The sequence below is a fragment of the Musca autumnalis genome, unplaced genomic scaffold (assembly GCF_047663935.1).
Source record: "Musca autumnalis isolate F117 unplaced genomic scaffold, ASM4766393v1 scaffold_4, whole genome shotgun sequence".
In the NCBI taxonomy this organism is placed as follows: Eukaryota; Metazoa; Arthropoda; class Insecta; order Diptera; family Muscidae; genus Musca; species Musca autumnalis.
The window spans coordinates 214,796,094-214,811,976 of NW_027411977.1; the positions used below are offsets into that span (position 1 = coordinate 214,796,094).

The 15,883-nt window shown below is 38.6% G+C and overlaps 1 protein-coding gene across 1 annotated transcript in view; it reads right to left on the bottom strand.

Annotated features, from left to right (window-relative positions):
• Positions 1-2,872: 2,872 nt before the first annotated feature.
• LOC141400746 (uncharacterized) overlaps positions 2,873-15,883 on the bottom strand; it is a 67,487-nt gene continuing 54,476 nt past the window's right edge. The window contains 2 exon segments of the mRNA XM_073980202.1: positions 2,873-3,130; positions 9,250-9,411. Coding sequence (XP_073836303.1) covers positions 3,014-3,130; positions 9,250-9,411 — 279 coding nt within the window. The 3' untranslated portion in view covers positions 2,873-3,013.

Here is a 15,883-nt window from a genome sequence, read left to right on the forward strand (position 1 = left end):
GTCAGGATAATATCTCGAGAAGTATGGATTTCCTCCCGAAAAAAAACTATATATCGTTGTGATCAGTATAACAAGGACTATCTTTGGTAGAAATTTCAACCCGATCCGAGGGGTGTCTCTAAACAACACAATAGTGTTGAAGGAAGAAATTTGCAAAAAAAATTAGGAACATATTGCAGGAAGTATGGACTTCCGCCCGGTAAAATATATCATTATAATCGGGGTAACAAGGACTACCAGTGGTACAAATTTCTACCCGATACCGAAAATCAGGATCCATATTCTCCTGACACTTGGTGCGATTAATAATACCCCTTCCCGAAAATCTATGTTTTGAAGCACCAGCATTCTAAGTATGAGCTACATATCCACCGTAGGTGGGTGAAGCCATGCTAGTAACATCTATCTGGAAGGTATGTCAGAGATGGATGTCAGCTTTGCTCCCTGCCAAAGTTCCCCAAGGTCATAACAAGCCTGAACAAGAAAATCAAATGATTTCTTTTTGTGACATTTAATGACATTGACGCCATTGTGGAGGAAGGCCCTACCATGGCAGAACTACCAGGTAGTGGTATCACACCAGCTGATCGAATATGAAAAGTCAAATCCCTTTATAAAAAAAATTATTTTTGTTGTAATTTCCCCAACAACATAAAGAAAGTTTTGACATGACATATTCAAAATTTTACGATGCCACTACCTGGGTAATTGTGCCATGGACCCTACTCATTGATATAGCACCTGCTCTTGATCGTCGTTGTAGAGAAGTTTTTTAGAGCTGCCCATCACAAATTCTGACCTTTATAGAACCACTCATACATAACCTATTTCCACATCTATGGATCCTCCCATCATCTATTCAATCTTCTATAGAGTTCCTCATCATCTATTCAATATTCTATAGAGTTATTCATTACATATTCATACCTCTATAGAGCTCCTCATCACATATTCGGAACTTTATACAGCATCTTAACGCTTATTCGAACCTCTATAGAGGTACTCATCACCTATTCAGGAATATATACATCTCCTCACCACCTTTCCACTTCTATAGAGGTCCTCATCACCTATTCAGACCTCTATAAAGCTCCTCACCACCTAATCCCACTTCTATAGAGCTCTTCATCACTTATTTAGACCTCTATAGAGATCCCCATCACCTATTCGGACCTCTATAAAGCTCCTCACCACCTAATCCGACTTCTATAGAGATCCTCATCACCAATTCAGACCTCTATGGATCTTCAGACATCTATAGAGATCCTCATCACCTTTTCAGACCTCTATAGAGCTTCTCATCACATATTCAGACCTCTATAGAGCTCCTCATCACCTATTCGAACCTTTAAATAACTTCTTATCGCCTATTTGCACCTCTATTGAGCTCCTCATTACACACATATGTATATGTACATACATACATATGTACCTATTCCGACCTATAAAGCTCCTCATAACATATTCGATGTCTCAGAAATGGAGATAGCAGTCCCTTCGCAAAGTTCCCCCAGATCATTAACAGCCTGTAGAAGGAACTCCAGTGATTTCTTGTTGTGGCAGTTAATGACATTGACGCTCGTGTGGAGAAAGATTTACCTTGTTTTTCATGCCTGCATCCGTTTTGTCAATAATTGCCACTCTAAATTTGTTATCGGACATCATTGAGCCGGACTAGTATAAGGTTTAATGAGTCGTTAACCATGAGCTTTAAATGTCGTTTTTTCTGAAGAGGTGCTAGTCTTTTCGGTGTTGAACTTTTTCTCCTTGGCTTTGAAGCAGTGGTACTGGGAAACCCAGTTATTGGCCTTGAATTGATAGAATTCTGTAGTGAACCGAATATATGATAGGAATCTCTATAAATGTCCTAATATGTGATGGATGGATATCTCTATAGAGGTGTGCATAGGTGATAGAGGAAGGAGAACAGTACAAAACTTCCACTAAAAGGAGTGGAAAAGATCGAGGCGCTGGAAAGAACTATTATAGATCTTCAATTGATGGAATTCTGTAGATCTTCTATAGAGTTCCGAATATGTATTGAGGAGCTAATCAGATTGTTTGAATAGGTTATGAGGAGCTCAACAAAATATAAGGTCTTCTATAGGTAGAGGATCTCAAATATACTTTCTTCTTTTTGTAGCAAAACATGTTTAGAATATTTTCAATAGGCCTCTTAGAGATGGAAGACTTAGTACTGGTCTCTACAGATGGATGAATCTTTGCAGTAATCCTGTAAAAAGTGTCCGTAAGTAAAGCTTTAGATGGTCGTAAGTTTATATGATCATCTATTGGTGGCCAAATTTGTTCAGTGGAGATGAAAAATAGGGCCAAAGAATACGCAAATAGAAGTTGTTCTAGAGAGGCATCAATAGCCAATAAGGAGCATTATGGAGTCTTGAGTGGCTCCGTAAAACGGGTTTTGGAGAATAGAACTGTTTTTTTTTTTTGCAACATTCTAACTAACATTCTTAAAAAACAATTAAATTAAAAAAAAACATAATAACTTTTTTATATAAAACATAGATTCTATTGATAATAAATTATTTATGTACAATTTTTTCGAGATTTATTTTGTTACTAATATTCAACTTTTTGCAATAACCATTTGCTTTTTTTTCTCTTATAAAAATAAATGTCATGTTTAGTTTCATTTAGCGAAAGAGCATAAAAATTATTAAAATATAAATGCTTTGATTTTATTTCAATGGAAAAATTATTTTCAAAGGAAAAGCAAAAAATTAAACAAAATATTATGTTAACAATAATGAAAAGAACAACAATAAAATTTTTTTTAAAAAATAAATGATTTCTGTTTTGTTTAAATTATTAGAAAATAATTCATATTTTATAATTTTTTACATAAAAAAATTTACAATATTTTTAAAAAATTATGTGTGTTTTTTTAGAATTTTCTTTGTTTTTGTTAAAAAATAACAATAATAGTAATTTATTATAATAATATTACTAATATAGTTATAGTTATACTAATACAACAGCAGTCTTGCTTGCGCTACACTTGTATATCGATTAGTTTGCCATCATTTCCAATATCGGTTAGAAGAGTTTCCGATAATTCTTTGCGTGCCTTTTGCACCACCCAAAACATCAAGGCTATGCCGCAGACAACCTGTAATTGAAAAACAACAACAAGAACAACAAAAAGTTAATGAAAAGAAATCAAAAATTAATGGTTAAATTTAATAATGACCACCCACCACAGCAAAGAAAATGTAAATGCATTTTTGTAATTCGTCAGTGAAGTGAATAATTGATTACAATAAAATTGAAAGCATACTTTAAGGCTGTAATTTGAAGGTATAAAGATAAAAGGAATTGAAGAATCAATGAGTACACTGTGAAACATGATGAATTTGATTGGAAACATGTTATTTATTAAAAACATTTTGCCACTACTTTGTCAGGGGAAGGCAATGAAAATGGGAAAACAGTAATTAAGACATACGACTTCATATAAGTCAAAACAGGTTATGTCCTAGCACTACACTATAGATTCCTAGCACTGTTACTTGTAAGAACTCGAAAATGTCATGAGAAACTTTGTGGAGATTTTGTATGTCACGGAGAGCTCTGTGGATATTTAAATAGGTCATGAGGAGCTCTATGTAAATTCGAATATGGTATAAGTGGCTCAATAGAAGTTCAAATAGGTGATTAGGACCTCTATAAATGCTCAAATATGTGGTTAAGAGTTCTATATAGATCCAAATAAGTGATGAGAAGACCTCTATGGAGGTTCGAAATTATGCTGGAAAGCTATATAGAGGTCCGAATATGTGGTAGTGAACTCAATAGAGCTCCGAATATGTAATATGGAGCTCTATAAAGGTCAAAAGATGTGATGAGGAGTTCTATAGAGGTCCGAATATGTAATATGGAGCTCTATAGAGGTCCGAATATGTAATCTGGAGCTCTATAGAGGTCAAAAGATGTGATGAGGAGTTCTATAGAGGTCCGAATATGTAATATGGAGCACTATAGAGGCCCGAATATGTAATATGGAGCTCTATAAAGGTCAGAAGATGTGATGAGGAGTTCTATAGAGGTCCGAATATGTAATATGGAGCTCTATAAAGACCCGAATATATAATATGGAGCTCTATAAAGGTCAGAAGATGTGATGAGGAGTTCTATAGAGGTCCGAATATGAAATATGGAGCTCTATAGAGGTCCGAATATGTGATCTGGAGCTCTATAGAGGTCAAAAGATGTGATGAGGAGTTCTATAGAGGTCCGAATATGTAATCTGGAGCTCTGTAGAGGTCAGAAGATTTGATGAGGAGTTCTATAGAGGTCCGAATATGTAATATGGATCTCTATAGAGACCCGAATATATAATATGGAGCTCTATAAAGGTCAGAAGATGTGATGAGGATTTCTATAGAGGTCCGAATATGTAATATGGAGCTCTATAGAGGTCCGAATATGTAATCTGGAGCTCTATAGAGGTCAAAAGATGTGATGAGGAGTTCTATAGAGGTCCGAATATGTAATCTGGAGCTCTATAGAGGTCAGAAGATGTGATGAGGAGTTCTATAGAGGTCCGAATATGTAATATGGAGCTCTATAGAAGTCCGAATATGTAATCTGGAGCTCTATAGAGGTCAAAAGATGTGATGAGGAGTTCTATAGAGGTCCGAATATGTAATATGGAGCTCTATAGAGGCCCGAATATATAATATGGAGCTCTATAAAGGTCAGAAGATGTGATGAGGAGTTCTATAGAGGTCCGAATATGTAATATGGAGCTCTATAGAGACCCGAATATATAATATGGAGCTCTATAAAGGTCAGAAGATGTGATGAGGAGTTTTATAGAGGTCCGAATATGTAAAATGGAGCTCTATAGAGGTCCGAATATGTAATCTGGAGCTCTATAGAGGTCAAAAGATGTGATGAGGAGCTCTATAGAGGTCCGAATATGTAATCTGGAGCTCTATAGAGGTCAAAAGATGTGATGAGAAGTTCTATAGAGGTCCGAATATGTAATCTGGAGCTCTATAGAGGTCAGAAGATGTGATGAGGAGTTCTATAGAGGTCCGAATATGTAATATGGAGCTCTATAGAGTCCGAATATGTAATATGGAGCTCTATAAAGATCAGAAGATATGATGAGGAGTTCTATAGAGGTCCGAATATGTAATCTGGAGCTCTATAGAGGTCCGAATATGTAACATGGAGCTCTATAGAGGTCCGAATATGTAATCTGAAGCTCTATAGAGGTCCGAATATGTAATATGGAGCTCTATTAAGGTCAGAAGATATGATGAGGAGCTCTATAGAGGTCCAAATATGTGACGATGATCTCTATATAGGCCAAAATATTTAATGAGGAGTTCTATAGAGGCCAAACTGTTTAATGTGGAGCACTATAGACGTCCGATTAAGTAACGAGAAGCTCTATAGGAGCCAGAATTTGTAGTGAAGAACTGTACAAGGTCCGAATATGTGACGAAGAGCTCTATTCATGCCATAATATTTAATGAGCCGTTCCATAGAGGACCGAATATGTGATGAAGAGTGCTATAGACGTCCGAACCCGTGATTAAGAGCTTTATAGAGGTTCAAAAAGATGACGAGGAGCCATATAGAAGCCCGAATATATAGAGGTCTGAATATGTGATGAGAAGCTCTACAGAGATCCGAAAATAATGTGAAGATCTCTTTAGAGGTGATTAGGTTCTCTACAGAGGTCCGAATATGTGGTGAGAAGCTCTAAAGAGGTCAGAATGAGTGATGTGGAGGAGCTCTATAGAGGTTCGAATATGTAATTAGGAGATCTATACAGCTACGAAAAAGTTATGAGGAGCTATATAAAGGTCTGAATAGTTTATGGGAAGCTCTATAGTGGTCCTCGAATGTAATGAGAAGCCCTTTAGAGGTCGGAATGGGTGAGAGGCCAGAATATGTATTAAGGAGCGCTGCATACGTGCGCATATGCTATGTGGAGCTCTACAAAGATCCATATTGGTTTTGACAAGGCCTATAGAAGTCCGAATAGTTATGGGAAGCTCTGTAGACGTCTCTATGTGATAAAGAGCTCTGTATAGCTGAGAAACTTTATAGAGATGCGAAGAAGAGATAAAGAACTTTATACATATTCGAATAGATAATAAGGGAATTGATAGAGCTCCGAATAGATGATAGGTGCTCTATGGATGCTCGAATGGATGATGAAAAGTTCTAAAGAAACTCTCAAAGAGGTTGGTATCTATAGAGGTTGGTATGGATATTGGGGAACTGTAAAGAGGTTCGAATAGAAAATGAGTGTGAATTGCTGACAATATAGGGGTTGTCTCTTATATCAACGGACCTCTCTAGATCATGAATATCTTTCCTGAAACATTCAAGTAGGAACTGCAACGAACGCATGTTATAAAGATAAAATCTTCGTCATCTCATGTAAATAATTTACAGGAGTCATAATGAGGCACCATGTGGCCATTCTCAAGGCGTTGTTCTAACAGATCTGATTACTCACCATGGAGACATAGCGTTTCCCATGCCATTTAACTGCAGTCTAACTGATTTCAAGGAATGAGATAAGCTGACAGTTGTCTGTCCATTGAGATGCAAGGGGTTTCAAGTGCGTTTATGGTTTTAATTTAGTTCAGTATAGGGAAATGGTCTCATCCAAAAGAAATGGCGGGTTGGAACTACCATCATAGATCGTGCAAAACATGGTATTTTCTACCTGATCAGTCGGCACTTTTAGTATGAAAAATTCCTCCCTGCTGTCCATTGATCCGAAACCACAAGTGTTTTGGCCAGCAGCTGCAAATCCAGCATTATATGCTGCTACAACAACAACAATATCTAAGTCAGTCAGTTTTTCCATGATTGCAAAAAGTGTCTTATATTGAGATGGAGTCGTGCGCTCAGGTAATTTAGACGACTATAGGAAGATGTCCAGATCTAAAAGAACTGTGGATTAAATCTCTAAATTCAAGATGGAATAATTAATAGTGGTACGACTACTGTAAATTACTGTGGAGTTCAAAACAATATTAACATCATCATCTTAAAAATCTATCCAGCATGATTGTATTAATCAAAGTTCTACGAATTAAGTGACCGCTGTACTGTTTTAAACCTAACTCAACATTCATTAACACGAGACTGTAGGGTTAAATGTCAATGCAGCAGACAAACAGTGCATCAAACTTTTAGGCGATTGTGAAATGTAAAGCAAGAAAGATGATGATAAAGAGTTTATGTAAAACTTATTTTACGGGTTAATAATTCTTTGTGTGAACGATTGTTGGAGACGAGAAGATTGAAAAACAGTTTTATTGACGAAAAATATTAATAAACCAGTAAGGAAAGGATCAAAGTCGGGCGGGGCCGACTATATGATATCCTACACCAGTGATGGCCACCAACAACAACTTTCCTTTTCCCGCGGGCATACGACACACACGTACACTGTAAACACATTCGTTCGGTTAATGCATTTTTTACGTTTCCACTCACACTAGCGCAAGTTATAATCTGCAAATGTGTGTTTTTGGCCATCACTGCCCTACACCATTGTGAATATGTAAAACATAAACCGGAGCTATATCCAGATCTTAATCGATTTCGATATAATTTGGCACATTCATTCCCAAACCGAATTTAGTCACACATTTAAAATATCATTGAAATCGGACTTAAATATGTATGGGAGCTATATCCAAATCTGAACCGATTTTGATATAATTTGGGACACTTATTTCTAGATCAAATTCAGTAAAAAATTCCAAATTTCATCAAAATCGGACGTATATAGCGTGTTGGGTGCAGCAAATACGTGAAATCGGGCGAAAACATATATGGGAGCTATATCCAAATCTGAACCGATTTCGATATAAGTAGGCACATTTATTTCTAGACCGAATTCAGTCATACATTTTAAATTTCATCGAAATCGGACATATATAGCGCGTGTGGTACCGAAAAATACGTGAAATGGGCCGAAAATATATATGGGAGCATATCCAAATCTGAACCGATTTCGATATAATTTGGCACACTTATTTGTAGACCGAATTCAGTCACACATTCCAAATTTCATCGAAATCTGACGTATATAGCGTATTTGGTGCAGCAAATACGTGAAATCGGGCGAAAATATATATGGGAGCTATATCCAAATCTGAACCGATTTTGACCAAAAGCAATAGCGTTCTTCCTATGGCTAAAAATATTGTAGTCGCCAATTTTCAGCTGAATCGGACAAAAAATGAGACCTGTACGTTGCGAAAAAATACATGGACAGACGGAAATGCATAAATCGACTCAGACAGTGATTATATGTATATCCCCAAATGGAACTATGGGTCTATTTCGTTTCCTTTTGTATGTTACATACAAATGCACAAAGACATAATACCCCTTACCACAGTGTGGTGTAGGGTACAATTACGCTTTCATTGCCATTAAAAGTTAAATATTCTTATCATCATCTTTAAAAATCTATCCAGGATGAACACAAAGGTAGTCTCAGGAGTGAAAATTCTGCGTTTATGGTGAGTTTAAAAATTATCGAACCTTCAACAATCTAGAGTGTTAAATGCCAATGTGGCAAATAAATAGTGCAGCATACTTTTAGGCTTTTGTGAAAACAATGGGGAAATAATGAAGATGACAATTTTTTTTATTTTTTTCGGGATGAGATTTAATAGAAAAAATGACATCAATGCTTTATTTGAAACAATAACAAAACTGGTATTTAATAAAACGGATTTTTACGGGTTATTAACGTTTTGTGTGAATAATTGCTTGTTGGGGAAGGGGGAGGAGAAGAACAATGAAGCCGAGAAGATATTAAAACCAATTGCTATTTGTTTTTAGAAGAAACCAGTTTGACGTACGTTCAACAGGTATTTTAACGAAAGTATATTAATAAATTATTTAATAAATAACGCTTGTTTCTCAATAAAAAAAGATCTAACAATCTACATCATCTTTCTTTTGTTATGCATGTTCTCTTCTCAAGTACCATATCTAAGTGTACTCGTATGTATCTTAATAGATTTAAATTAACAGTAATCAATTGTCAATTATTATATAGAGAGAAAACAACAACAAAAACAAATTTGTTGATAACATGCACATGACATGGCTGGTTGTTGTTATATTATAATAACAACTAAGCTGACATGTGTATCAATTTACTTTATGACACCTTAGCACCTTTTGTTTTAATAGCTACTGGTTGATATTACAGCAACAACAACAACTTACCTCAACACCAAAACTAATGTAACCAGTTATCGCTGTCCCATGATTATTTAAGACTTCATGCATTGACCTAAGGGTTGAACCCAAATAAACGTTAATTAATTGAGCTGGCAGCAGACCCAGAAATGTTGCCGTATGATAAACTTTGGGATTAATGGTGCTAACCTGTAATAAAAAAGAAAACAAAGCGAATAAATTAGTAGGTATATGCATGATAATAAAGGGTGTAGTCATATGGATAACAGACATAAAAGCAAAATAATATTATTTACATAATACAAAATGGTAATTGATATTTTCGTAATGGATACGGGGAGTGGTGTGGTGAGCTTTGGGGAAAAGATTATTTTTATTCGTAAATAAAAAAGAAAAGATAAACGGAACGACATAACACTATTAAAGGCAAACGACTTCTTTCATATAGTACCAAAACGCCATTTATTAAATGTTTCTATTTTGCTCTGTTCTTTTATGTGCAAGAATCTTCAAGTTTTACCACTTTTTACTCGGAAAGCGTTCGTTTACTTGATGTAAGCATATTGATGATACGAGAGCAGTTCACAACCTTTGCTATTTTTGCAATTTTTACCATTTTTACAAGTAAAGGAACAAACCATTTATTATTGACGTTGCCGCCTAGCGCTTTTGTTGTGTTTACAATCTATTATTGATAACGATCATCATTGCAACTTAACTTATCGTTTGTGTTGTTGATTAGGGCAAGAGAAAATTTCAACGTTACTATTCCTGATATTTGTGTTTTGCTGTCAAAGGAGAAGGTGAAAAACGACGGTAAGCATCATCAACGATATTATTTGTTGTTGTAATTTGTTTTAATGAATTTAACCTTTTGTAGAAATAAACATCCTCATAACTGTATGAACATGTTTATGCACTGTTTAGCGCTAAACACAAGCCAAATATTAACAGGTTTTATACCCATTTTTTGGAAGGGAAGTTGGGAACTTAAGCAAAGTTCTCAACCTATCCAAGCAAATAAATTGAGTAAATAGAAGATTTTTATCAATTACCTATGGCAACTGAATACTGGTAATTTAAACAAAATTTTTAAACGTTTTTGCAAAGAAAACAAAAGTTTGGAAAGTGTCTACAGAAGCACCCTTTCTTTCGGAAAGGGCCTAAAGAAGCTCCTTATCTTTCAGAAATGTTCTATAGAAGCACCCTTCCTTTCAAAAATGTTCTATAGAAGCACCCTTTCTTTCAGAAAGTGTTTATAGAAGCACCCTTTCTTTCAGAAAATGTTTATAGAAGCACCCTTTCTTTTAGAAAGGGTCTATAGAAGCACCCTTTCTTTTAGAAAGGGTCTATAGAAGCACCCTTCCTTTCAGAAATGGTCTATAGTAGCACCCTTTTTTCAGAAGGGGTCTACATAAGCACCCTTTCTTTCAGAGGGGGTCTACAGAAGCACCCTTTCTTTCAGAAGGGGTCTACAGAAGAACCCTTTCTTTCGGAAGGGGTCTACAGAAGCACCCTTTCTTTCAGAAGGGGTCTACAGAAGCACCCTTTCTTTCAGAAGGGGTCTACAGAAGCACCCTTTCTTTCAGAAGGGGTCTACAGAAGTACCCTTCCTTTCAAAATTGTTCTATAGAAGCACCCTTCCTTTCAAAAGTGTTCTATAGAAGCACCCTTCCTTTCAGAAATGGTCTATAGAAGCACCCTTTCTTTCAGAAAGGGTCTACAGAAGCACCCTTTTTTCAGAAAGGGTCTATAGAAGCACCCTTTCTTTCAGAAAGTGTTTATAGAAGCACTCTTTCCTTTGGAAAGGGTCTATAGAAGCACCCTTCCTTTCAGAAGTGGTCTATAGTAGCACCCTTTCTTTCAGAAGGGGTCTACAGAAGCAGAAAGGGTCTAAAGAAGCACCCTTTCCTTTGGAAAGAGTCTAAAGAAGCACCCTTTCCTTTGGAAAGAGTCTAAAGAAGCACCCTTTCCTTTGGAAAGGGTCTAAAGAAGCACCCTTTCCTTTGGAGAGGGTCTAAAGAAGCACCCTTTCCTTTGGAGAGGGTCTAAAGAAGCACCCTTTCCTTTGGAGAGGGTCTAAAGAAGCACCCTTTCCTTTGGAGAGGGTCTAAAGAAGCACCCTTTCCTTTGGAGAGGGTCTAAAGAAGCACCCTTTCCTTTGGAAAGGGTCTAAAGAAGCACCCTTTCCTTTGGAAAGGGTCTAAAGAAGCACCCTTTCCTTTGGAAAGGGTCTAAAGAAGCACCCTTTCCTTTGGAAAGGGTCTAAAGAAGCACCCTTTCCTTTGGAAAGGGTCTAAAGAAGCACCCTTTCCTTTGTAAAGGGTCTAAAGAAGCACCCTTTCCTTTGGAAAGGGTCTATAGAAGCTCCTTTGGAAAGGGTCTTAAGACCCTTTCCTTTGGAAAGGGTCTTAAGAAGCACCCTTTCCTTTGGAAAGGGTCTTAAGAAGCACCCTTTCCTTTGGAAAGGGTCTTAAGAAGCACCCTTTCCTTTGGAAAGGGTCTTAAGAAGCACCCTTTCCTTTGGAAAGGGTCTTAAGAAGCACCCTTTCCTTTGGAAAGGGTCTTAAGAAGCACCCTTTCCTTTGGAAAGGGTCTTAAGAAGCACCCTTTCCTTTGGAAAGGGTCTTAAGAAGCACCCTTTCCTTTGGAAAGGGTCTTAAGAAGCACCCTTTCCTTTGGAAAGGGTCTTAAGAAGCACCCTTTCCTTTGGAAAGGGTCTTAAGAAGCACCCTTTCCTTTGGAAAGGGTCTTAAGAAGCACCCTTTCCTTTGGAAAGGGTCTTAAGAAGCACCCTTTCCTTTGGAAAGGGTCTTAAGAAGCACCCTTTCCTTTGGAAAGGGTCTTAAGAAGCAAAGCACCCTTTCTTAAGAAGCACCCTTTCCTTTGGAAAGGGTCTTAAGAAGCACCCTTTCCTTTGGAAAGGGTCTTAAGAAGCACCCTTTCCTTTGGAAAGGGTCTTAAGAAGCACCCTTTCCTTTGGAAAGGGTCTTAAGAAGCACCCTTTCCTTTGGAAAGGGTCTTAAGAAGCACCCTTTCCTTTGGAAAGGGTCTTAAGAAGCACCCTTTCCTTTGGAAAGGGTCTTAAGAAGCACCCTTTCCTTTGGAAAGGGTCTTAAGAAGCACCCTTTCCTTTGGAAAGGGTCTTAAGAAGCACCCTTTCCTTTGGAAAGGGTCTTAAGAAGCACCCTTTCCTTTGGAAAGGGTCTTAAGAAGCACCCTTTCCTTTGGAAAGGGTCTTAAGAAGCACCCTTTCCTTTGGAAAGGGTCTTAAGAAGCACCCTTTCCTTTGGAAAGGGTCTTAAGAAGCACCCTTTCCTTTGGAAAGGGTCTTAAGAAGCACCCTTTCCTTTGGAAAGGGTCTTAAGAAGCACCCTTTCCTTTGGAAAGGGTCTTAAGAAGCACCCTTTCCTTTGGAAAGGGTCTTAAGAAGCACCCTTTCCTTTGGAAAGGGTCTTAAGAAGCACCCTTTCCTTTGGAAAGGGTCTTAAGAAGCAAAGCACCCTTTCTTAAGAAGCACCCTTTCCTTTGGAAAGGGTCTTAAGAAGCACCCTTTCCTTTGGAAAGGATCTTAAGAAGCACCCTTTCCTTTGGAAAGGGTCTTAAGAAGCACCCTTTCCTTTGGAAAGGGTCTTAAGAAGCACCCTTTCCTTTGGAAAGGGTCTTAAGAAGCAAAGCACCCTTTCTTAAGAAGCACCCTTTCCTTTGGAAAGGGTCTTATAAGAAGCACCCTTTCCTTTGGAAAGGGTCTTATAAGAAGCACCCTTTCCTTTGGAAAGGGTCTTATAAGAAGCACCCTTTCCTTTGGAAAGGGTCTTATAAGAAGCACCCTTTCCTTTGGAAAGGGTCTTATAAGAAGCACCCTTTCCTTTGGAAAGGGTCTTATAAGAAGCACCCTTTCCTTTGGAAAGGGTCTTATAAGAAGCACCCTTTCCTTTGGAAAGGGTCTTAAGAAGCACCCTTTCCTTTGGAAAGGGTCTTAAGAAGCACCCTTTCCTTTGGAAAGGGTCTTAAGAAGCACCCTTTCCTTTGGAAAGGGTCTTAAGAAGCACCCTTTCCTTTGGAAAGGGTCTTAAGAAGCACCCTTTCCTTTGGAAAGGGTCTTAAGAAGCAAAGCAAAGGGTCTTAGGAAGCACCCTTTCCTTTGGAAAGGGTCTTAAGAAGCACCCTTTCCTTTGGAAAGGGTCTTAAGAAGCACCCTTTCCTTTGGAAAGGGTCTTAAGAAGCAAAGCAAAGGGTCTTAAGAAGCACCCTTTCCTTTGGAAAGGGTCTTAAGAAGCACCCTTTCCTTTGGAAAGGGTCTTAAGAAGCACCCTTTCCTTTGGAAAGGGTCTTAAGAAGCACCCTTTCCTTTGGAAAGGGTCTTAAGAAGCACCCTTTCCTTTGGAAAGGGTCTTAAGAAGCACCCTTTCCTTTGGAAAGGGTCTTAAGAAGCACCCTTTCCTTTGGAAAGGGTCTTAAGAAGCACCCTTTCCTTTGGAAAGGGTCTTAAGAAGCACCCTTTCCTTTGGAAAGGGTCTTAAGAAGCACCCTTTCCTTTGGAAAGGGTCTTAAGAAGCACCCTTTCCTTTGGAAAGGGTCTTAAGAAGCACCCTTTCCTTTGGAAAGGGTCTTAAGAAGCACCCTTTCCTTTGGAAAGGGTCTTAAGAAGCACCCTTTCCTTTGGAAAGGGTCTTAAGAAGCACCCTTTCCTTTGGAAAGGGTCTATAGAAGCACCCTTTCCTTTGGAAAGGGTCTATAGAAGCACCCTTTACTTTGGAAATGGTCTATAGAAGCACCCTTTCCTTTGGATATGGTCAATAGTAGCACCCTTTCCTTTGGATAGGGTCAATAGAAGCACCCATTCCTTTGGAATGGGTCTAAGGAAGCACCCTTTCCTTTGGAAGGGGTCTAAAGAAGCACCCTTTCCTTTGACAAGGGTCTAAAGAAGCACCCTTTCCTTTGGAAAGGGTCTAAAGAAGCACCCTTTCCTTTGGAAAGGGTCTAAAGAAGCACCCTTTCCTTTGCAAAGGGTCTGTAGAAGCACCCTTTCCTTTGGAAAGGGTCTATAGAAGCACCCTTTCCTTTGGAAAGGGTCTATAGAAGCACCCTTTCCTTTGGAAAGGGTCTATAGAAGCACCCTTTCCTTTGGAAAGGGTCTATAGAAGCACCCTTTCCTTTGGAAAGGGTCTATAGAAGCATCCTTTCCTTTGGAAAGGGTCTATAGAAGCACCCTTTCCTTTGCTAAGGGTCTATAGAAGCATCCTTTCCTTTGGAAAGGGTCTATAGAAGCACCCTTTCCTTTGCTAAGGGTCTATAGAAGCATCCTTTCCTTTGGAAAGGGTCTATAGAAGCACCCTTTCCTTTGGAAAGGGTCTATAGAAGCACCCTTTCCTTTGGAAAGGGTCTAAAGAAGCACCCTTTCCTTTGCAAAGGGTCTGTAGAAGCACCCTTTCCTTTGGAAAGGGTCTAAAGAAGCACCCTTTCCTTTGGAAAGGGTCTATAGAAGCACCCTTTCCTTTGGAAAGGGTCTATAGAAGCACCCTTTCCTTTGGAAAGGGTCTATAGAAGCACCCTTTCCTTTGGAAAGGGTCTATAGAAGCACCCTTTCCTTTGGAGAGGGTCTATAGAAGCACCCTTTCCTTTGGAAAGGGTCTAAAGAAGCACCCTTTCCTTTGGAGAGGGTCTATAGAAGCACCCTTTCCTTTGGAAAGGGTCTATAGAAGCACCCTTTCCTTTGGAAAGGGTCTATAGAAGCATCCTTTCCTTTGGAAAGGGTCTATAGAAGCACCCTTTCCTTTGGAAAGGGTCTATAGAAGCACCCTTTCCTTTGGAAAGGGTCTATAGAAGCACCCTTTCCTTTGGAAAGGGTCTATAGAAGCACCCTTTCCTTTGGAAAGGGTCTATAGAAGCACCCTTTCCTTTGGAAAGGGTCTTAAGAAGCACCCTTTCCTTTGGAAATGGTCTATAGAAGCACCCTTTCCTTTGGAAAGGGTCTATAGAAGCACCCTTTCCTTTGGAAAGGGTCTATAGAAGCACCCTTTCCTTTGGAAAGGGTCTATAGAAGCACCCTTTCCTTTGGAAAGGGTCTTAAGAAGCACCCTTTCCTTTGGAAAGGGTCTATAGAAGCACCCTTTCCTTTGGAAAGGGTCTATAGAAGCACCCTTTCCTTTGGAAAGGGTCTAAAGAAGCACCCTTTCCTTTGCAAAGGGTCTGTAGAAGCACCCTTTCCTTTGGAAAGGGTCTATAGAAGCACCCTTTCCTTTGGAAAGGGTCTATAGAAGCACCCTTTCCTTTGGAAAGGGTCTATAGAAGCACCCTTTCCTTTGGAAAGGGTCTATAGAAGCACCCTTTCCTTTGGAGAGGGTCTATAGAAGCACCCTTTCCTTTGGAGAGGGTCTATAGAAGCACCCTTTCCTTTGGAAAGGGTCTAAAGAAGCACCCTTTCCTTTGGAAAGGGTCTTAAGAAGCACCCTTTCCTTTGGAAAGGGTCTTAAGAAGCACCCTTTCCTTTGGAAAGGGTCTATAGAAGCACCCTTTCCTTTGGAAAGGGTCTATAGAAGCACCCTTTCCTTTGGAAAGGGTCTATAGAAGCACCCTTTCCTTTGGAAAGGGTCTATAGAAGCACCCTTTCCTTTGGAAAGGGTCTATAGAAGCACCCTTTCCTTTGGAAAGGGTCTAT